A 24,767-nucleotide genomic window follows, 5' to 3' on the forward strand; every position below is an offset into this window, starting at 1 on the left:
GTCTTAATTAACGCCATCTCTGTATAAAAGGAAGAAGTTCTCTTACAAATTTCCTATAGAAATCTGCTAGTATGTTAGCCAGTACCATCTGTGTTTTTAATAGAGAAGCTCTTTTACACATTTTCTATAGAAATCTACTAATATGTCAATTAACGCCATCTCTGTACGTAAGTAAGAAGCTCCTATACAATTTTGGTATAGAAATCTGCTATTGTCAATTAACGCCATCTGTGTATTTAAGAAAGAAATTGTGAAGAATTTATATTAAAATAAACATAAAATATTAATTATATTATTATATTAAGATAAACACTGTGAATGTTATGTATATCCTTGGTACTAGTGCATACAATTTTTTTGGGGTAGGAATCTTTAAATCTTTTCTTGTAAATGATTAATAAGTTTGTTTAATTTAAAATTTAAGCTTAAGAATTTTCTTCATAACAAATTTTGTGTTATTATTTTTCCAAATGTTTCATTACCAACTAAAGATATTCAAATTTCACTAAAAATTAAAACTAACTTACATCCGCAAATCAAATTTCTTAAAAAGAGACGTCGCTCGGCAGACGTGAATAAAAAAACATTTGACGTTTTCAACGTAACAACAGCCGCCATTACGGTTGCTACGTTTTCATGGCCACCATGTTTCTCAAAACTGTCAAATTAGTTCATAAAAATTCACCTTAGAGGGCGTCACCTAATTAATATATTTGACGTAGCGTTTTGTTGTGGTTATGAGGCGAATTTCTTGGGAAACTTTTAAAGCTTTTTGAATTTTCCAAAAAGTCTCTTTTTTATTTTCAGGAAACTCATGGACGAACCGAAAGAGTTTTGTCGACTGTGTCTTACCACCTCGGTGGTCTATTATTCCTTGTTGAAGGATAATGGGAAGGAAATGGTGCTTTCCCTTACTGGGCTACTGGTAAGTTGTTTTAATGAATATTAACCTTAAAGTTGGTGTTTATTTTTGATTTTTCATTTTCTTATCCCCGTAATCATTAACAGTATGTAGATAAACAACTTTTGCGTTCAGTAGTCAAACAAGCATGAAATAAAATAAGGTTCATTGTTATTACCCTAAACCAGATCAATTATGCCACCTACATAAAATTCATTTTAGCTGTATATTTTATGTGTGATTGAACTCCAGGTGTTAGCATTGGGATTTACTCTAATAGGCCTCAAAAGTTCATCTCAGATACCTTCTTTCTAAATTATTTCAACAAATATGTTTGTTCAAATTTGGGCAGTGGTAATATTATCCGTCACTGTATAAATGCAGGACTATCTGAGCATGAAGCTGTCTCATTTTATTTGTCAGTATTTAAAGTCCAAAATCAAACAGAAAACAAATGTGGCAGACTTTATACTATATAATAGTAATTTTGCAAAGTTTGGGTCTCTTTGCCATAGTACTAATTGGAATAGGGTTATGGATGCAGACAATATATTTCCCGATTTCACAAAGGCATTCAATTGTGTGCTGCATAGCATTGTTCGGTAAAAACTACAAGCCTACATTTTTCACTCAGAGGCTACTCGAGTTTTAGTTGGCAAATGGAATTCTGTATGTTGTTATCAATCAAAATATATCTAATGTTAAATCCTTTGTATATAATGACTATTGATAAATTCTAAGTAAAGAGTTCCACAGGGATATGTCTTGAGACCCATACTATTTTTCAGCTACATTAATGAACTGGTTTTTTTCACAGAGAGACTCCGTTAGCACCATTTTGTTTACTAATAACATGACTACTATCAAAGTTAGCACCCTTCAAATATCAATTAGTTGGACCTCCAGATTTCTAGTGAATGACCTGGTTTAGTGTTCCAATTTAGGTTACTCTAAGACACAACTCAATAACTGATCATCCTGTTCTCACTAATTGTTCAAATGAAGCTAAGTTTCTTGGTTCAGGTTTGACTTGAGTACAATTCTCTTTGCAGACCTTACTTACACCATATCACGGTAATTTTCACCTCTTATATATGCTATACTGACAAGGGATTATTCTTGCTATACACATATTTCCACTGCAAAGAGAGACTATTTGTATTAGAACTGGCCTGGACTATTCTAAAAACTGTTTGTTTGAATCTAAATAAAACAGAGGTGGTTAGTTTCTCTTTAAGGGAAATACATCGGAGAATAGACGCGACCAAATTTCTGGGTGTTTATCTAGATAATAAATTATCATGGAGGAGCCATATAATAGATCCGGCAATAAAACTCTCGTCGGTTCTTTTTCTCTTGCGCAGAATTGTTCAATTGGCGCCTCCAGTAGTATGTAGAACGGAGTATATAGGACTTTTTCAATCAAAGTTGTCATATGGACTGTTATTTTGGGGTAACTCGGATGACTGGCAGAGAGCATTTAAGTTGCAAAAATCGGCACTCAGAATTCTAGAAAACAAAAAACCAACAGATAGTTGTAGACCTTTATTCAAAAAATGTAAAAATCATGAGAATGCCTGGCCTATACGTCCACCAATGTTTGCTAGAACACACTCTTTTAGATTTAGCACAGTAAATAAATTAATTGAAGTATGAATTTTGATGGGTTGAATGTTGATGGTGCTGCGGGTAAGTTAAATGATATTTTACAGGACTGCCTTGATTTGTATGTTCCTAAAAAGAGACTAAGGTCTTCATCTTTTCCTAAATGGTTTAGTCCTTTACTTAAAGACTTAATTTGTAAAAAGAAGGCTGCACACAGGAAATATATGTCTACTCCCTCACCTGACTCTTATGCTCGTTTTTCGACCCTTAAATCTCGATGTAAAGTAGAACACAATCGTTGCTTCAGTTAATATATTGGTAAAGTAGAGAGGTGGATTTTGGAGGTTTGTCAATGACAAAAGAAAGAGCATTGCATTTCCAAATCCGATGTTTTTGGGCCAGGAAATGGCAGAATCTAGGGAAGCAATTACTGATTTGTTTGCAAAGTTTTTTGCTACAGTTTACGACAACTCTACTTATCCCATTCCTGATTCTCTTGAATTTGGTTCCCAGAATATTATTGTTGGACGCTTCTTTTCTAAGATCCAGAAATTACCTAACAAGTTTATCTGTGGGCCGGGTAATATACCTAATGTCTTTTTGAAGAACTGTATTTATACAACTAGTAGGCCTCTCCATATGATCTTTAATATGTCTTTACAGGACTCTACCTTCCCAAAAGCTTGGAAGCACAGTTTCATCATGCCAATATTTAAGGCTGGCAATAGGGGGGATATTGCCAATTATCGTGGAGTATGTATTCAAAACTCATTGGCCAAATTGTTTGATAGTTTGGTTTGTGGTCAGCTAACATGGCAATGCAAAGGAATCATTAGTGAAAAACAGTCATGATTCTCTTTTGGGAAATCCACAACCAGCAGTTTGTTCAATACGAGTGTGATCTGTTGGGGGCTATGGAAAGGGGGGTTCAGACTGATGCGGTCCATACCGACTTCTCCAAGGCCTTCGACAGGGTGAACTTTGGTCTCTTGCTGGCCAAGTTGGAAAGTGCTGGTTTTCATGACTCCCTCTTAAAATGGCTAAAGAGTTTTCTGATAGGAAGAACTCAGAGTGTGAAAGTGCATGGCTGTACTTCTGCACCTACTAATGTAGTCTCAGGGGTTCTTCAGGGATCTCACTGTGCCCGTCTGCTCTTCAATCTATTTGTGAATGATATTGTTAATGTGATCATAGTTCTGTAAGTATGTGAAGCTCTACATGCAGATTAAGCAGGTTAATGATATAGAAAAACTTCAGGAAGACCTTGATGCTTTGTGTGAGTGGTCAGTGATGAATGTTTGGAGTGATGGATTGAGGCTCAATATTTCCAAGTGTCGCTACATATCATTTCATAGAGATTCGAAGAGATTCAATTCTACATATAGTATCCTTGGTAAGTCCTTGCAGTATGTGAATGTAGTCAAGGATTTGGGCGTGTGGTTCGATGAGCATCTGAGATTTGTTCATCACATCTCTAAAATAACTTTAAAGGGACTAAGAGTGTGTGGTGCTGTAAACAGGTATAGTTCACATCTTTCTCTGCAAGCCTATAGACTCCTTTATGTCTCACTGGTTAGATCTAATCTTGAATTTTCTTCAGTAGTATGGTCTCCTCTATATCAGAATTCAATAGTTAAGATTGAGAGAGTGCAAGACGGATTTTTATGGTGTGCTGCATTTAGAATGGGCATTAGCTTTGACGAGTACCATCGTGAGGACATGAGAGTAAGACTTAACCTGGATACAATACATTGGCCAAAAGGCGTGTGAACGCTGATCTTTGTTTTGTCTTTAAGCTGGTTAATGGCATGATTAATGCTCTTGACCTTCTTTCTAAAGTGGGTCTCAATGTTCCGAATAGAATTCTACGCAGTTTGGACCTTTATCATGTTCCTATGCACAGAACTGAATATGGCCGTCATTCTCCTATCGATAGATCTCTGAGTGTCTTAAACGCTCATAACATTAATTTTTGACATTTATGTAGTAGTTCACTGTCCGTTTTTAAGAATAGCCTGAGCAGACGATGGCTGTAATGGTGTGTCAACTCGGTTCTTAGATATATATATACTTATTTACATTGTATCAACTCACTAGGTTAAGTTATCTATTGTGTAATAATCTATTTTGTACATTTATTTTGTAAAATGGGGATTCCCGTAAATTTAATTAAAAAAAAAGGCACCTATTTGACACCAGACATGGGGGAAATCTCTTAGGTCCACAACACCGGCTTAATCTGACCCGTAAGGGCTATATGACTAATGCCATAAAACTTTTGAATGCAATACCCGAAACCACAAAACAACTACATTTAAATAGATTTAAGCAAGTAACTAAAAACCTGATTTTGGAGATCTGTCCATATTAATTGGACGAATTCTACAATAATAGTCTTTATCCTAGTCTATCAAAATTTATCGAATATGATACTTTCAACTGTATAACAAATTATATGAAACATTTCTTAGTGAGCATTTCTGATGCGAACCAAAATTGTATTTTGTTTTAAGATGCCTTTTGATTGTGAACAAAATGTAAGTTCTTTGTTTGCTATGTTATGTAGGTAAAACTTTGATACATTAATGTCTCCCTTTATGCATTGTATTATTGGCGTTTGACAGTCTATACTTTTTGACGATGCTAAGCTGTTGGATGTATATGAGCAAATAAAGAAGTATTATTATTATTATTATTATTATTACTATTGAGATAACTGTATCAATGTCATTATTTACAATAGACAGGTCATTTTTATTTTTGTTAATGAAATACCTATTAAACTTATGAACCTATAACCGTAGATAACTGAAGAACACCCAAATACAACTTATGCATGTGTAAAATGCTGGGTTGACTTAAAATTAGCATATTCAATTCAGCAAAGGTTCTATGATGCAGAGCAAAAATTCCAATTGGAAGGCATTACGAGCGTTATCGATAAAATAAACCTATACAGAAACCAGACTAAACCTGACCAAAGTAAACCGGAAGCGCCTGACATAAAAGAGGAAATCATTGAAAATGAATATGGTAATTTAAAATTTAAATAAATGATGTAAGATTATCTTAAGTAAAACATATTGTAGATGACCCGAGTGCTTTATCGGATGATGATATAGATTATGACGAAATGATTGTAATACAAACAGAAGAGGAAGCTTCCGCCTTAGATCCGATTTTAAATCCGATACCTAGCAGTGAGATGCTTGAGTGCCCTATTTGTGGATTGAAATGTGAAGACATGTCTGCAATATATACCCATACAAAGACCCATTACAATGAAGAACAACAGTGCGAAACCTGTTTTATTTCTTATCCGAATATTGCTGCTTATCGAGAACATATTAAAAACAGCCATCCCGAGAAATCTGATCATATTTATAATTGTGGAATATGTCCAATGATGTTTCAGTAAGAATAGTTTATGGTATAATTGTATTTAAAAAAAATATCAGTGCATGGTTTATTTTTTAGGTATAAGTCTTTATATGATATCCATCTAGGTACAATCCACAAGTACACTGCGAAGAGAAAAAGAACCAACAGGGACATTTCAAAGTATTACATAGATAGTACATCTCTCAAATGTCCCGATTGTAATAAGGCTTGCAGCGATGGAAAAGCTCTACGTGCTCATATTAAAAGTACTACTTGTAAATATCCATAGTCACTGTTTAAACACTCATTTTTTAGCTCATGAAAGGAAACCATGTCATATATGTGGAGCAAACATCACTAGGTAAGTGTAACACTAGTAAGATGCAATTATTTAAAGAGTAATAATTTTCAGTTCAAATATAGCGAAGCATATAGAAAATCACGAGATTAAACCGGTGGTGTGTCACATATGTGGGATAACGGTGAAAAATCGTGACAGCTTACGCGGCCACGTGTACTATACCCATTCACAAAAGAGGCTCAAGTGTGACCTTTGCCCAAAAATATTCACCAAACTGTATCCTTATAAGATGCATATCAAAAAGGAGCATACAGGTACAGTAAAAGCTATTTATTCGCGTTTTCACTATTCGCGGATTAAAAAAATGCAACACGATTTCTATATTTGCGGATCGAATCAGTACGTCGGTGCTCTGTCTGCAGAAAATGACGAAGAATCTGTGCATATTCAAACTTTGACAGCAAACATAGCTGAAGTTGCGAATGAAATAGGACGAGATGGATTCGAACAGATAGAATTGAGTGACATTCACACGTTGCTTGAGTCGGAAGATGAAGATTTGACTGAAACCGACTTGGAGGAAATGTTAAATTCACAGCCTATAGAAGAAGAGGCTTTAACAAGCACTGAAAACATGACATTTATTTTAAAAAATCTTAGCGAAGGTTTAAGAATGCTAAATGAATTTGTTGATATGACATTGGCGAAGAAGGCTGGTGCACTTGCTGTTCTACAGATGAGCCTGGAGGAGTCACAGTTGAGGGTTGCTGATTGGTTTTATGCAGATCAATTAAGCATGCATTCTAATAAAAATCAAAAACTGTTTGTAACTACTCGTAAACTGAATTTGCAGGATTTTACAAATGCATCAGTTACTTTTCTGGGCAGTAAAATTGATTCGAAACTTATCTGGGATGCACATGTTCATTACTTATGTCCACAAAGTCTGGTGTCTTTACTCTTTGAAACTTAGTACATAGTGTATCTACTAAGGCTGCTTTGTAAGCCTATTTTGCATGTGTTCATTCAAGAATATCATACAGAATTCTTTTAAATCTAAATTATAGGGCAGACTGTAGACTGTACTGTGCTCATTTCTCTAGGCTTAACATATTTACTGTTCCTAGCCTATATATATATATATATTTCATTGTCTCTTGCATGTTAAAACCAATATTAATAACTATGGAACTTTCGAAGACATACATACGCATTTCACGAGAACTAACAATCATACAGGGTGTTTCAAAACTATGGGATCAAACTTCTAGGGGTTATTCGGTGCAACAGTAGAAAACATTTATGTATGTAACCCATGTTCGGCAAAGTGTCACTGCGGCTTTAAAACGCGTTAAAATTTATAAATATGATGAATTGCCTAAATAGGATTTAATGTATTTGATTTTTGCCTTTTCTACATGATATCATCACAGTAATTGTTCAAAATGTCTTCTCCAGCCTAAATACATCGATTTGGCACATGATTTCGGCGGACTTGATTAAACATTTGATACTCGTTTTGAATGATTTCAAATGCTGCTATAATTCATCCAATTAAGTTTCTACTAGAGTTTCATAGACCAAAGACTTTACATGTTCCCACAGGAAAAAATCTAGCGACGTTAAATCGGGTGACCTAGGAGGCCAAGAAACTACTCCATCTCTGGCAATCCAACGGTGCCCAAACCGCTGAGCCAAATTCTCACGTACTTGTACAGCAAAGTGAGCCGGCACTTCATCATGCTGAAACCACATGATGTTCTACGAAAACTTGCATGGGGATTTTCTTTTCTTTCTATTCCTACTGTTACAAATACGCTTTCTTACGGGTTTTTGTTGCATCCGATAGGTGCAATGTGGTGGCAGACATAATATGACTATACCATTGTCTTTAGCATATGTCAGTGATTCTAATCCTTTGTGACGAGCATGACCATCGAGGATGAGAAGAACCTTTTCACTAAGATTAGCCTTTGCATAGGTTTGAAAGTGTTTGAGCCATTTGAAAAATAAATCTGTGGTCATCCAGCCCGATTCCTGTGCAATTCCAAGAGTGTCAGTTGGAGCTCCATCCAAAAGCTCATTTTTAAAATGTTTCCTCGGGAATATTAAACATGGTGGAATATAAGAGCCTGTTGCATTCATGCAACAAACAACACTAACATGAGATCCACGCTCAGCACTTGTTAAGCATCCGACTTGCTTCTGACCAGCTGTTGCTAAAATTTTCTGTGGTCTCTGAACCGTGGACAGACCCGATTCATCCATATTATAAATTCTATCCGGTGAAAAGTTGTGTGTATCCAACAGTTCTAGATATGCCCTAAATAAGAATTTCTCAACCTGCGGTTTATTAAACGCCTAGGCCCTAGCCGCTGAAGTCGGTTCTGGTTTGCGTACTGAAATATCTTTATTCCTATTTAAAAATCCAGTTAGCCATTCTTGTCCAGCTCTTTGTTTTTCTACATTGAAAATATGGGCAAATTTATTTTTTTCGGCCAACTGGAAAGCTAAGTTTTGATCGTCTTTACGAGTTAAACCAAAAAGTCGTGTTTCTAGTAATTTTAAATGATTAACTAGCTGCCTTTCAATCTCAGGGGGAAAAGTAGGTTTGAATCTGCTTAATCCTTTATCAGTGGCATTTAATGATTTGTTCTTTCCTAATGCATGTCGTCTAAGGGTCGCCTGAGGAACACCAAACGTCTTGGAGGCTAAAAGCCAACCCATTTTATTTTGCTGAACAGCCTCGATTGCATTTTTCATGGACAGGTTTATAACAATTTCATGGACAGGTTTATAACTCCAAGATTGCCGATTGGTTTTTCTTTTATAGTCGCGCGGCATACTAGCACTGTTACCTGTAAGCGAATAAATATAATGATAATTTTTAGCGTGTTAAATTATAACGGACAAAATGACATACTATGCCATTCAAGCAAGAAAAAATTACAAAATTCTTTAAGCCATTGCCTAAGCCTGAAGGTGATAATTTATCAATATGGTCAAAAACTTCAATTAAATTCATTTTTTATATATGTATGTATATTTGTGTACTTGTTTGTTATTTTGTCACCTAGAAATGTATCCCCTATAATCCAATATAAATTACCATTCCATATTCACGGTTTCTTACGGAACTTATACCTCGCGAATAAAGAGCTTTTACTGTATAAAGAAAAATGTTATTAATAAAAAGAAAGGACCGTTCATTTTTTCATCTTTTCGTAGGCGAAAGAAGTTTTACGTGCGACACGTGCGGCAAACAGTTTTTCACGCACTATCAGTTATCCAATCATATCAAGATGAGACATCTGAAACAGAGGAACCACGTGTGCGCGTTTTGTAGCAAAGGGTTTTCCAGTAAGTTCGCTTTAAAGACACACGAGAGGTAAGTGAGATTTTACTTTTTAGGATTTTTTGTATTTTTGTACTTCTAAAAGTAAAACCAGTAAAGACTATACGAAAAGCATTTAAAAGTGAAAACCATAAAGAAATAATTGTTATAAATGTGTTTGCATATTAGGCATTATTTGTTTAACCCAGATACTCCCGAAACTATTTTTTTTTTTAAATGTTATATTTTTTTACTGAAAATGCTTTATTTATGATCTAAAAAGTAATTTTTAATTTAATATATATTTTTTTAATTTGGCGGTTTTAGAGATTTGGATCGTCCTTTATAAAGATCAGTGGGAATATTAGGGGATTTTTAATAACATAGGATATATGTATAAAAAAATACGTTATTTATTTAAGAAAATAATAAACATTAATGAAACAAATCTTACTAAATATTAAATGTAATAAAACAAAATTTGGGATGCAAACCTACATTGCAATTAGTACACTTAATCTACGCTATGTAAATCATCGTATCGGTGCGCGTTGTTGCCAATAATAGAGTGGCCCATATTCGGACCTTCTCCTCTACCATTTACTTACTTGCACGCTGCCACTGGAATTTAACGATTCCTTTTACTTTTAGGCAACACACAAACGAAGCGCCGTACATCTGCTCCATGTGCGGCACCGGTTTTAGGCAAAACGTGTCGCTCAGGGCGCACCTGAAGTCCAAACACAACATTAAAGAGGACCAAACGGCCGAGTGCGTCACCTGCGGCAAAAAGTTCAAAGACGACTGGGCTCTAAAGACTCACATAAGATCGGTTCACGACTGAATTGCATGTGCACGTCGTGTCCTTAAATAAACCGATTTATATATAAATTGTTAATGTACATTATTTTTTTACGTAGGATTTGTTGGTAGTTGTAAAATTAAAACTCGTTTTTCTTTCTTAATGTTTTCTTGTTTTTATTTGTTCATATAAGGCCTTTTTCGACGAACAGTTTGACCAGGAAGGCCAGTCTTTGGATCCTCGGTTGGTCGAAGTCTGGTAACTTCCAAACTACTTCTAGGGGATACGCGTCGTTACCCTAAAAAGAGGAATTATTACCAGGTTTTACCAGCAGATTCACGTTTATTTGATCTAAGATAAAAAATGGAGTTCTTTCTCTCTGTAAAGTTTAATAGGTAGTTACCTCCAAAAAGTCCAAATCAGCCACTTCATTGTCCTTCAAAAGAGACATGAGAGTGCTCTCCAGGGCCATAACGACTCCAACATACGGATATTTCCTAATTTGGTCATGGATTTCCTTAAATATTGCTTTTATTATTATTCAAAGTCAAAACATACTTTATTTGCTAAGTTTACAAACTTGTGCTAGAAGCTTCCTAATCCTAGAATTTATAATAATAGTATTTATTTGGTTATACAGGACAAAAACAGAATACATAATCGATTTTGATTGTACATATTTTATATTATATAGAAGCATATTTTATATAATCAAAGAAAAAACCAGAATAAGAGTAATACAACCACAACAAGAATAATAACAAAAAAATTTGATCAACAGATATATAATTAATTTTAAATATTAAAATGTATAAACTTTTTTTTTTGTAAATAAACTTTTTAAGGTCTGTAACAGTCCTAATAGAAAAAGGAACATAAATATTTTACGACTAATAAATATAAGAGAGTTTCTCGTAAGTGAGGAGGCGGGGGTTTGGAAGAGATAAGTTGCCCACTTGACGAGTATTATGACTGGTGCAGAATGGTGGACTTGCGGACTTATGTATGAGTGTTGCAGTTTCCAATATAAAGAGTGAGAAAACTATTAAAATTCTTTCAGCTACAAAAAGAGGTTTACAAGAGACTCTCACACCAACACCACACAGATACCTTAATGCTTTTTTCTGAATAGTAAGAATTATGTTAAGGAGTCCCTTGGAGCACAAACCCCAAAATGGCAACCCATAACGGATATGAGAGTCTATTAAGGCGAACTAAACTGACAACCCCCCCAACTCATGCCTGGCAACCCTGACTGCAAAACAACCAGAAGAAAGTTTAGCAGCGAGGCCCAAAACGTGGTTGTCAAACCTTAAACTCTCATCAATGAAAAGGGCCGAGAAATCGACAATAATCCCTACCATGTAGTGGGCTCTGCTCATCAAACAAAAAACCCTCTACATTACACTTAAAGCTCAGAACAAAAGTCTTATCAACATTGAATATAAGCTGATTGCAGATGCACCACTCTTTAATTTTGTGAAGGTCCTCTACTATGAGAGATCTGACTACTTTTTGATCTTTGTTATGCCACAGAATTGTAGTATCATCGTCAAACTGAACCACTAATCCATGCAGTGATAGAGAGCTTAAGTCATTAACGTATAATAAAAATAAAATAGGACCTAACACTGACCCTTGAGGTACACCACATTTAAGGTGTGCTATCCCTGACGAAAATCCAGATGCAACCATCCTCTGGGTGCGGCCAGACAGGTACGACTTCAACCACTCCAAAGCCACTTCCCTAAATCCGTAAAAATCAAGCTTTGACAGCAGTATTCCATGATCCACACAATCGAAGGCCTTGGACAAATCACAGAACACCGCTGCTGCAGCCTCCTTGGAGTTCACAGATAGATACACACTTTCCAAGAATCTGAAAATGGCAATGACAAAATTGATATGGGACGGAAGTTCGGTGGGTCACGTCCCGACGGACGACCGAGGGTCGGTCCAAGCTACCACCTTTATGAAGAGATTCAAGAGAAGATTCAAGTCAGTAAACCAATAAAAAGGACAGTTTCTATAAAATAGGATGACCGTGTTCGGCCTGTACTAACGCAATGAGAACAAAATCCGGTTATAATTTATATATTATGTACGTCCCTGTTATAAAAATCGATTACATTCTTATATAAAATATTGCACCTTTTTTTGCAGGACAAAGCATAATTTCAAAAGTGGTGACAGAATTATTTTCAAAATGTAAGAAAACTCCTGTTAATTAAGTCAAGTGTACAATATTAACAAAATTCTAAATATGTCATGGGCATTGAATTTATATAATTCTATTACTTTTTATTGAATTTTACGCACAAAACTTTATTAAGGTACACAAAAATATGATAAACATAAGAAATATGGCATTTATCATTATAAAATAAAATTAGACTTATTAAACTTATAAGTAGACCAAACAAGTTTGCAGTAGGTATTCAAATTATGCATGATCTTCGTGTGTCTTTATTTCGTCAATAAAAGTGTATTTCAATAAAATGATCGAATACTTTTGCAAATTACCAATAATCAAACTTAATACACATCCTCAGATTTGTTTTGGATGTTGATGTTTTTAAATATCTAACAGACAGAGCTCTAAAACGGGAGAAAAACCTTTCAGATAGAAAAGGAAAGAGCTGCATTGCGCACCTGTTACTGCGCACTGAAGAGACACAGAATGGGGTAATAAAATATAGGGTAATAAAATGAAGAATTCAAGGGCTTTAGAAAACTTTTAATATTTTTAAAAACGATTTTATTGGATTTGGTGTCATTTAAAAGCTAATGAGTTGCCTTATCGAAAAGATCCTTATAGGTTTCCGTGTAAAAGCAACCGTTTTGAAATAATTGACGAGTTTGTCAATGGATTGAAGAATCTTGATATTCTCAAAGACTTCACATAAATTTAAATATTTTGATGATTCATGTAACGCTTTTATTGTTATATGAAAGTTGATTAGTTGCTTTACCAAAAAAGGTCCATATCCTAAACTGGCACACATCAACTATTCATTCCCAAATTTGATATCATGAAAACATACCACTTAAAGACGTTAGAATGCATCTTTATTATTTTTGTATAAAATTATGATCCAAATTTGCCAGCTTTGTTACATTTTTATGTTCCAGCTTATCAAACAAAAAATTTTGTAGTATTGTATGTGGATGGTGCACATACGAACTATTATTTAAGTTCTCCTATTATTAACATGTGTAAGTTGTATAATGAACTAGGGAATAATGTGATATTTTTAATATAGGATTCAGTAGTCTTGAAATAATTTTTTTTTTATACGTTGTATATACTTGCATTAAGTTACTTTGTAAAATCCTCCCACTCTGTAAATGAACATAATTATGTGAGTCTGTGAAGTTTATAAATAAATAAAGAATTCATTGTGCAACTTAAAGTATAGGAAGTATTTTACTGGAAATATTAATAAACTCTTTTTAATAAATTTCTGAAGAGTTACATCTTGGTGCAAGGTTTAAAAACGTTGCACTGATATAGACTGTTATATTGTTTATAAACATTTCACATCAAAATACAAGGATCTTGGAAGACCTCTGAGTTTGTTCCTATTTTCGTGGTAAATATAATAATTTTAGGTCTTTTAAAAGTCTACATAATTTGAAAAGTGGTGTAAGGATTTTATTGATTTCAGTTTCACATGAAAGCTGATGAATTTCTTTATTAAAAAGATTCTTACAAGTTTCCGTGTAAATACAACCATTGTAGAGTAATTAAGGAACTTATGTAAGGATTTTATTGATTTTGGTCTCATGAAAGCTGTTGAGTTACATTATCAAAAATATTCTCATAGTTTTCTTGTAAATAAAACCGTTGAGGAGTTTTTCAATATATTGAAAGAAATCTTAATTCTGTCAAAGGCTTTTCAAAAATCTAAATAATTCAAAAACTCCTGTGACGATGTTATTCATTTCACATGGAAACTGGTGAATCTCTTTACCATTTTGGAATAATTAATAAGTTTTCCAATCAATTGAATAAAATTAATTCCTTCTGCACACAATAAGATCTTACTGCTCTAAAATTCTAAAAAATTAAAATACCTCCAAAGTAATATAATCCTTTTTTCCAGTGAGCTGTTCAATCTTTTCACTTAAATATTGATGATACTCCGCTATCAATTCATCCCAATGATTTTCAAGCAACTGCTCTGGTCCTCCTGATATTAAAAAGTGCAGTAAGTCGTTCGTTATCGGTCCATATCTACAAGTTTAAATAAAATAAACTTGAAAATTAATTACTGATTAATTAATTAATTAATACCTTGCCAGTTGAAAATCTATAAGCATAGCTCTCAGTTGTCCATTCTCTTCTTTAAACATGAAGTTTGGCAGCCAAGAATCCCCTTCAGTGACCGAAGTTAATTTATTGCGAGCAATGCAACATTTTATGGCTTCACTGGGTTAAAAAGAGAACTCAAATTACCCGCATGTCACATATCACGGGCACTTACCCAAATAAATCTTTAGAAAACAAATCGGAAATCTTCTTCTCATATTTGCTGGGCAAAAGTGCTTTGGCCGCTTGTATATATTTAGGCCTCATACTTTGATACATAAAATTCTCGTACCAGCTACGTAATCTTTCGGCAAAGTAAGTCTCCTAAAATCGTCGAATTTAATGCATTTTAAGTCGCTTTAAAATGCCAGGATACTTCTAGGGCCGACGAGGCGATATTTTCAAAGTCCGGATTTCTTAATTTCGTTGCTATACCTAAAGCGTGGAAGTGGGCAAGAGTTTTTAAGAATACCGACAGTTTCTCCCTTGTAATGTCGTCATTACGCCCTGACGATTTGAAGTGATCGTAGCTGAGGTCTTCTAGCGCTATAAAGTCGTTTTGGCCGTCCACATAACCTGCCAAATACCTAAAATGGATTGTTTCATAGGATGTATTGATTTTTTTTAAAGACTTACAGTGGGACTATGTCTGGTTCGTCTTGATGTTTTTCTAATTTAGTTTTTTGCATCTCCGGCCATACCTGTAACATTAAAAATATTAATTGGGTATTGTAAGGTAGATAAAAGAAACAAAACTATCAAAGTTCTACCAATGTATGAATGCATCTTGGGATATTTTCTTTTTACCTTAATACAGAAGAGTTCTTGAAGGTTAAGCGGAATTCTGAGTGTTAGGGCATTTCTTTCTATTAAATTTTTACAATATTAATGTTTGAGTATTTTTTTTTGTAAAAATACTTTGCATCATCGAAACTAATGAGGATTGATTGTATACTACTGCAAAGGAACATTGATGTCCAATAAATAATATACCTCTGGATATAATAATGTGCAAGTGTATGCCAATCTTGTTTGCCATGAAAGGAACTTCTACAAAGGTCATATATATTCCTTAAACAACTATATTCCAACAGAAACCTTTTAAGTACCAAGTTGATGGCAAAACTCTTGTACTTTCCCACTTCAACAATGCTGATTTTATTTATAACCATTGTCTTCGTCAAGCGGAACGATATCGTATTCGAAAGGTGCAGAATACATGTATTCGTCTAATTTTTAATTTAAGAAAATCAGATCACATAGAATTAATTATTTGAACTGGTCAAATATTTCAAATCATAGAACTCAACATTTGAAAGTTTTTATGCATAGTTTAATTACTAATTCAAAATTCATATCTAAATGTCTAAAAAATACATTTAAAACCAATTTGAGCATCCATGATATAAATACCAGAAATATATTATTCTTCTTCATAATAAAAGAACATACAAGAAGTCTTTTACTTATAATGCGATTAAAACATGTAATTCCTAGCCAAACGATGATTTACTACTTCTTAATGTAACTAAGTTTAAGTCAAGATTTAGGTTGTGTTTGTTTAGAGAACAGTTGAGCTCCTATTTTTTAACTCACTAGTATGGTGGGTTCAAGGGGTAACATGATGATTTATTTATTATTTATTAGGGTTAATTTTGAGTAGCCTTAGCCCTTTTTTTTCTTTTTCATTTGTAATATTTGTCAATCTCTTGTTAATTTTATTATTATTATTAATTAAAATACAATTATAGGGTAGGTAATAAAATGATTAAATATTGGGAGGTGCAAAAACTAAGCACATAATTATAGCAAGGCAATTCGAAGACAGTGACCAATAGACCTAAAGATAAAGATGAGTAAATATAATATAAAAAGAGTATGTACTTTAATTTGAGCTTCGAAGCTTATGCACTAGAAGTAATTAAAATATATTATTTATCTAGATGTTCATCTTACCTGAGTTCTTGGACCAAAAGGCTTAAAGAGCATCTATTACTTAATATGCTCACTTTTATTAACAAAAATAAGATTGGCCAAGCACCACTGTACTTGTTGGCCAAATTCTCATACAATGCCAATATTCACAATTATAATACACATAATAGAATTGACTTTTATATACCACAAGTTACCCAAAAATGTGCTTAAACTTCTTTGGTTTTTAATGGATTAAGCAAATAAATTTACACAAATTAAAGCGGAAAATCAAAATGTTAATCCCTTTAAAGTGGCTGTAAAGAACCATTTGTTGACAACCCCTGATGTTTACATGTTTTTAATAATAATAATAATAATAATAATAATAATAATAAATGTCTTCTTTATTCAGCATAAAAATACATGTTTTCTTAACTACTAAATAAGTAATGGCGAGATCTAGCTTAAAGCTACTCTATCTAACCATATTAATAAGCACAAATGCAAAATTTTATAGAACATAATAGCAGAATAAAAATGTAAAATAATAAATATAATACAATCTGCTATGCGCAATAAATCATAGTAGGTACTTCAATGAAGGACCAGAGATGATTACCTATGTCGGTTTTGAAAAATATTATTTTTAGTTTTTTGTTTAAAGGTTGTTTAAACAGAGAGAAGAGAGAACAACAGAGAGAAGAGACTTAACTTCAGGTGGTAGTGCATTATAGATTTTTGGAGCATTGTAACTAAATGAGCCCTGGAATTTTGCAGTTTTATGCCCTGGAATAACAAAATTATGCGCGTTTCGTGTGGTTCTGCCGTGAATTTTGGAGTTTGAAATTAATTTATGAGATAAATAAGCTGGTTGTCCGAAAAGCACAACTTTATGGACTAGTGTAGCCATTTGCAGTACAAAGCGTTCATCGAAAGAAAGCCACCCTGATCTGACCAACAGGGGAGTGACATGGTCGCATTTACTCATACCAAAACTAAACTTGAGGCACGCGTTTTGAATTTTCTGAAGGCTATTCTTTTCACGTTGATACAAGGCAGGCCAAAACAGAACTTGAGCATAACTAACAATTGACAAAATTAATGTATCACAAAGATGTAGTTTAATATCAGCTGTCAAAAACTGTTTGTTCATATAGAGTATTTTTAATTTATAAAAACATGCCCTCAACAAATTCGACACATGCCCCTCAAACCTGAGAACCGTGTCAAGGACAATCCCCAAATTCTTCTGGTTATTAGAAGGAGGTAAAGGAGATCCATCTATGCTGATCTTCACGGTATCTGGAAGGGGCTTGCCAAAGACAAGGAGTTTGGACTTTGCAGCATTCAATACGAGTCTGTGACTCTTACACAAGTCAGATATGGCTAAAAGATCCAAATTAATAGCATTCACAGCTTCTATGGCCTCCATAAAGTTAAATCAACGATAGATCTGTGTGTCATCGGCGTACTGTTCTATAACAAAAAGAGTAAGGGGCCAAGAATACTTCCCTGCGGGACACCCTGATCCAACTGCAAATATTCAGATAGAATAGAATTAATTCTTACCCTTTGACGTCTATTTAAAAGATAATTTTTTAGCAGTTTAAGAGCAGAAGTATGTAGCCCAAAATATTGGAGCTTTGCCAATAAAATTAAATGATCCAGTGTGTCAAATGCACGACTAAAGCAGTTTTAGTATTGCTGGACGTTTTCTGTGTCTAATGTAATAAAATATGTCTTGGTTTTGTTCTTCCTTTTTGAACGTAACTTTAGTGAAAATGTTTATTATTATTGAATGTTTTGTCTATATTTAATGTAATAATTGGGATATTGTATTAGTTTTTCGATTAAATATAAATAAATGACTCAGAATTTAAAAAAAACATGTCGACTCTAATGGATCTTTGGGCCATAATTGACAACAAACTCACATTTAACAACTTCATATTGATGAAGTTGTTCCTGGAAAACTGATGGGTCATAATCAGGTCGACAAAAAAATTTAAATCGTTGGATAGTCGTATTGGCTTATATACAAGTTTAATTTACTTTATGACTATTTTTAATTACTATAGATCTTGTAGATATGATGATGTAGATCTTGGTTCTTTTTCGCATCTCTTGAATCTAACACTAAATTTCCTTGGTGTCACTCTTGATGGTGGTTTAACCTGGCTGAGTCACATTAAAGAGTTGTCACCCAAATGATCGAGATGCATATACCTTATCCGTAATTTATCGAGCTCTGTCTCAATGGGCGCACTCAGCATTGCTTATTTCAGCTATTTTCATTCTATAATGACATATTGTCTTATCAGCTAGGGGCACTCAATGCATATGTCTAAGATATTGCAAAAGATGTGTGAGGGTTATTGCTCGTTTGAGCTACAGAGAGTGTTGTAAATCCCACTTCAGGAAATTGAAAATTCTCACTCTACCATGTGCATTTATTTTAGTGTGTCTATTATATGTTAGGGAAAATGTGACTGACTATGCACTTTACCAGAAATAATGAGTCCTTAATTCCACCTTACCACCGACTCTCCAAATCAAGAACTGGGGTTTCGCACTACGGAGCAAAATTTTTTAATGCTCTGCCAGTCTCTGTAAGGGTTCTGCCACTTTGTATATTCAAAAGTAAAGTTAAAGATTTCTTAATTAACAACCTGTTTTACTCATTTTAGGAACTTTTTCACTCCACTGTGGCTTTTTAGGAGTATTGTGTTTTTTATGTGCATATTGTATTTCTGTTAAAGCTGCATGGATTTTATTATTATTGCAATGCTTTTTTTTCTGTATTTTTGACTTGGGTAAGAGTTTGAACTTTTTGACATGAATAAATAAAAATATGCAGCAATTGCAATTCGAGGCAATGAGGACTGCGTACAGACTATACGTCCTCGGCGAACTATGTGCTGGCGTGACCGGTCACGCAAAAATTTCGTCACTGGCCATATAGGAATGTCTTCTCCTTCTGATGGGCAGTGACTGCAAGGCTCCAGTGACTGTGGACTGCGACGGATTCGTGACGCACATTGCAGGTAGAGAGGAGTAGCAGCATTCCAACAGACCTGCATTGCTAAATAGGGGGGGCCATCTGGAACACAGATGGCTCCAGAATGAATAACAGAGCTGGATCAGGGCTTTCTGGTGGGATCCCAGATACCAGTAGAGCATACTCGCTGGGGGAGCACGCCGCTGTCTTCCAGGCCGAAGTATTCGCTGTATTAAAATGCGGACAGAAAATCCTAAGCTGCGGACACCGCAATACAGTCGTATCAATATGCTCGGACAACAGAGCTGCCATTAAGGCTGTCACGGCCGCAAAGGTAAGTTCCAAGCTTGTACTAGAGTACATAAAAGTCCTGAAAAAACTGGTACGGGTTGGCTGCAGGGTCCAGCTCGTCTGGATACCTGGCCATGCAGGTAATGAGGAAGCGGACTCTTGCCAGACTGGGAGCCGCGAATGTGCCGATGGGGCCGGAACCCATAGTTGGTATCGCCAAAGGCGTTGCGGCCGCGTCAATGAAGGGTCTGCTGGACAAGTGGACCCACCGAAGATGGACTGAGTCCCCTGGTATGAGACAGGCCAAAGCGCACATAGGTGGGCTCTCTGCCTGTCTCACCAAAAATCTACTACGCCTAAAAAGACGCGAAATTCGGCTAGTGACAGATCTTTTAACCGGTCACTGGCACTTAAGAAGCCATCTCCATACTATCGGTATTGCGAACAAACCGGAATGCCGATGGTGCTGTGAGGAGGATGAAACCGTTGACCATGTAGTCGGGGATTGCCCAGTACTCACGCGCGCCAGGTTCAAATACTTGGGTAACACTTTCAGTGTACCGAGTGACTTTAAGTCCTTCAGACCAGAGAGCCTTATCGGTTTCCCCAAGGCCGTTGGGCTCTGGTAACCCCCGGGGTCCAACAGGAAACCTATATGCACCACTGCCTTAACAGCCCACTGTTTCGACAATTCAAATATGCAGCAATAGTGTGGTTCTCCAACTATAATGTACATATAAACAGACTCGAATATGTGTAGGTTTTGAAATATCTGTGCAAATTGCTTTTACAAATATTTAATTTTTTATATGTTCTCAGCTTTTTTTATTTAAACTCTGCAATTATAAAATTGATGTACCCTTAGAACATTTAAAGGCCTTTCAATTGATGTACCTCATCTTTTAATGGAGTAATACTTTTAATTAATTTAGAAAAGAGATACAAAAATCTCATCCATTCTTCTCAAAGAGACCCACATACAAAATTGATGAAAAGAAAGAAAAAAACACAAAGTTGCAGTCTCACGACATATAATGACAAGCTACATGTGTTTCGCTTTAGGTAGAGCAACAACAGGCCTTTAAAAGCCATATATAACCTTCACACTACATAAATAAACAATAATTTTTAGGTCATAACGTAAAAATTATTGTTTATTTATTATTCTTATGATAACCTAAAAATTATTGTTTATTTATGTAGTGTGAAGGCCTTTAGAAGCCTGATGATGCTCTAGCTAGAGCAAAACAAATGTACCCTGTGACTTTGTGTCTTTTTTGTTTTTTTTAGAAAATAGACTTACTTACTACCGCAAGAAATGCAGCTTTAATATAGAGTTTGCTCATGGCTTAATATTCTAAACACCAATAATGATATTGACCTGTTTAATGGCATTATAGCTAAATTGAAAAACGACATTACCCTAATTATTATGAGTTCATTAATTTAATTTTTTCTGTAGCATACTGGGGAGTTGTGAGCTTGGGATTTTGGTTGTTTTTGAACCATTTCAATTTTTATAGCCTGTTAAGTTTTTATATGAGGTTAATTTAAGCTTCTTAAAGTATATATAGTTTTAAGTTTTTTTTGTATTTCTAATAAACAGACTTTATATTACTGTTTAAACTTTCTTACCAACGAGTAAAACTGTATCTCCGTTTTGAAAAATTCCGCTGATCGAAATGTTTTTTGCCTTGGGACATTTTTGGGGAAAAATTTGACAATAACTGGTATCATCACTTTTTCAGTTTTCCCACTAGAATAAAAACATAAATTAGGTGCATACAGGGTGTTACAGAATAAGATACTGATCCTTAATAAGGGTGTTAAACCTAAGGTAATTTTAAGAAGAAAAGTTCCGATAAAAGTATGTCCTAATAAACTCCTTAACTTTTGAGCAACAGGGTATTAAAAGTTGTCACCCTTAGAACCAAATTTAGGAGACCCTGCATGAAATTTTTTCAAAACTATTTCAAAACTATTCAATACTAAAGTATCACAAGACTTCTAGAAATAGGGTTGTTATACTATAATGGTAAAATAATGTACATTATGTTTATGGTTTTACATATGTTTATAAATATTTTTTTTACCGGTAAAATGACCATGCATAAAAATGTTTTAATTTTCTTTCTGTTGTAAACACTTGTTGGACAAAAAAAAGTCAAGAAATCAAATTTGCCCTAAAATGAATGGAGATTATAAAAATATAATTTTTTTATGGAAAAGCATTTAGTGGCATACAAAATATTTTTTTTTTAATATTTAGTCTTTCTTCCTGTACGGACTCTACTGGTTAAACTTTAAAAAAAATCTTCTACATCAAAAAATTACTGTTGATACTTAGAGGGTATGTGCTAAATTTCATAATCATATTTAGGAAGTTAATAAAGTTATGATGAAGAAAAAAATCATTTTCTTAAAATTTCAATACCCTGTAACTCAAAAGTTCAGTGGTTTAGGTTAATTTAACAATTCCTTTCATAATGGCATCTTTCCAGCATGTTTGAAGGAGGCAGTGGTTATCCCTCTTTATAAGGGTGGAGATGTGAGTGAGCCTTGTAATTTCCGTCCAATTTCTATATTATCTACCCTCTCCAAGATAGTTGAAAAACTTGCAAAAATCAGAATTTTATCTTTTTTGCAACATAATTGCATTTTATCTGCAAATCAGTTTAGATTTCAAACGGGAAAAGGGACTCATGACGCTGTTTTCGGCTTTTTGGAGAGTGTCTATGTGTCCTTAAATTCTGGAGAGTCCGCGGCGGCAGTGTTTTGCGATTTATCCAAGGCATTTGATTGTGTAGATCATGGAATACTGCTGTCTAAGCTCAATAATTATGGCTTTAGAGGTGTGGCATTGCAATGGCTGGAATCCTATCTGTCTAATCGTACCCAAAGAGTTACAGTATCTGGATGTTTATCGGATTCCAGATCCCTTAAAACTGGAGTACCTTAGGGTTCAGTGTTAGGACCACTGTTATTTTTGCTCTATGTAAATGATTTGGGTTCATTAAAACTGCAGGGCAAAGTGGTTCAGTTTGCTGATGATACCACCATTTTATGGAATCATAGAAATTCTGATAATGTTAGAGCCCAGGTTTTTAAGGATCTTAAGATTTTATCGGAGTGGTGTGCTGCAAACAGGCTTGTATTTAATGTGGGCAAAACCTTTATTATGGGATTTAAGTGTGACGTTCAGGGCCTTATGTTTAGTGAAAACTCCCCCTTGCAAAACAAAGAAAGCTGTAAGTTCCTTGGTATTCCCATTGATGGTCGCCTTCGCTTCGAAGATCATATCCTAAATCTTGCATCAAAATTATCCTCTGGATGCTTTGCAGTAAGAATGGCGGGGCATGAGCTGGGAGGGGTAGTTGCACATTCAGTGTATTTTTCTCTTATTGAGTACCACCTTCGTTATGGCTTGCCTTTTTGGGGTTTCAGCAACAAGGGATTATTAAACATAATTTTTGTGATTCAAAAAAAGGCAGTTAGATACCTATGTTCCGCTGGGATAAGAGATTCTTGTAAACCTCTCTTTATATCTCAAAAAATCCTAACTCTTTTTATCTTAGAAACAGCTACTCTTATTCATAAATGTCCTAAACCTCACTCTAACACTGGTCATATGACTCGCCAGGTTAATGATTTTCCCTTACCAATCCCTACATCCTCCCTCACCAAGAACTCACTTATATACCTTAGCAAAAAAATTTACAACCATGTTCCTCTATGTATCAGACAAATTTTAGAAGTTAAGAGATTCAAAAAGGAATTAAAATCACTTTTATTATCCAGGGCATATTATAGCCTTGACGATTTTTTTAATGATACCTTTTAACCTGTGCTCTGACATCATTTTAGTGTTTTTAGTTTTGTTTCCTGTTAAATAATTTAATTTACTTCTTCTAAATTCTGTTTTATTGACAGCTTTACTTATTTTTTAATGAAATTTATCAAAAAGATGCTTTTTTTTTTCTCAATCTGTTTTGTTATGATTAAGTTTGGTAATGTGTTTAAATTTTATGGTAAAGTGTTTTAGATGTTATGTTTGTTTGAAATTTGAAATTTAAAGTGAATTTGGAATTTTTTAGTTTTTAGGATGCTTGTACACAAGATTTTGTTGTCTTACGTAATATAGCACATTTTCTTTCTTTCTTTCTTTCTTTCTAGGACATAATTTAACTTGAACTTTTCTTCTTAAAATCACCCAAGGATTAATACCATTAAGGATCAGCATCGGTATTCTGTAACACCCTGTATAATGGGTGTGATGCATGATTTAGTATTAGGTATTCACTTCAAAAAATGTTCCCCTCCACCATCATTAATAAATAGGTACAGTTAAGTAAAAAATGGGTGTGGGTTGCACTTTAACAATTAATCTATAATTTATAATATACAGATCAACTTACCCATCGTTAACCCCACTAGCAGTGATTTTAAACCGAGAGATAGTACTTAAATACGAATCCCCCTTTTTAGTACCAGCATTATCGATTTCGATTTCTAATATTTGCAAATCCTTTAAAGGGTGCTTGCGACCAATTATATCTAATAAAACTGTTTCGGTAAAGGCTGGAGACACTATTTTTGTTAATTCTGCAACGGACATGGTGCAAATCAACTTTGCAGGAATGCCTTCTTCAGACTTCTGCTTTGAACCAAAGCCACGTACTTTATAAGAAGAAGTACCGTTGATCAACTATTTAAATAAAAGCCACGTAGCCATAGAACACAAATATATAGAAGTGCCATTTATCAATTATCATTAAACCAAGGCCACATAGTTTCATACTTTACCAATTATGCAATACCGTTTATCAATTATTAACTTATCTCTAAAAGGAAATCAATAATATTAAAGTGTTTTGCTTTGTTTACTTAATTAATAAATCCCTTTTTTTTCAAAAACCGAACACAAA

The 24,767-nt window shown here is 34.4% G+C and overlaps 2 protein-coding genes across 2 annotated transcripts; one reads left to right on the forward strand and one right to left on the reverse strand.

Moving 5' to 3' along the window:
- Window positions 1-709: 709 nt before the first annotated feature.
- On the forward strand, window positions 710-10,487 carry LOC126738345 (zinc finger protein 26-like). Its single transcript, XM_050443617.1, has 8 exons — window positions 710-925; window positions 5,311-5,539; window positions 5,596-5,920; window positions 5,984-6,153; window positions 6,203-6,248; window positions 6,300-6,502; window positions 9,417-9,576; window positions 10,174-10,487. Exons 1-8 carry the CDS (start codon window positions 815-817, stop codon window positions 10,364-10,366), a joined length of 1,437 nt encoding a protein of 478 aa, XP_050299574.1. The 5' UTR covers window positions 710-814; the 3' UTR covers window positions 10,367-10,487.
- LOC126738346 (uncharacterized) lies at window positions 10,474-24,708 on the reverse strand. Its single transcript, XM_050443618.1, has 9 exons — window positions 24,258-24,708; window positions 21,478-21,598; window positions 15,273-15,337; window positions 15,013-15,223; window positions 14,812-14,960; window positions 14,622-14,756; window positions 14,402-14,561; window positions 10,728-10,841; window positions 10,474-10,622 (listed from the first exon to the last, which is right to left on the reverse strand). Exons 1-9 carry the CDS (start codon window positions 24,455-24,457, stop codon window positions 10,509-10,511), a joined length of 1,269 nt encoding a protein of 422 aa, XP_050299575.1. The 5' UTR covers window positions 24,458-24,708; the 3' UTR covers window positions 10,474-10,508.
- Window positions 24,709-24,767: the final 59 nt, after the last annotated feature.

This window comes from Anthonomus grandis, chromosome 7 (assembly GCF_022605725.1).
Source record: "Anthonomus grandis grandis chromosome 7, icAntGran1.3, whole genome shotgun sequence".
NCBI lineage: Eukaryota > Metazoa > Arthropoda > Insecta > Coleoptera > Curculionidae > Anthonomus > Anthonomus grandis.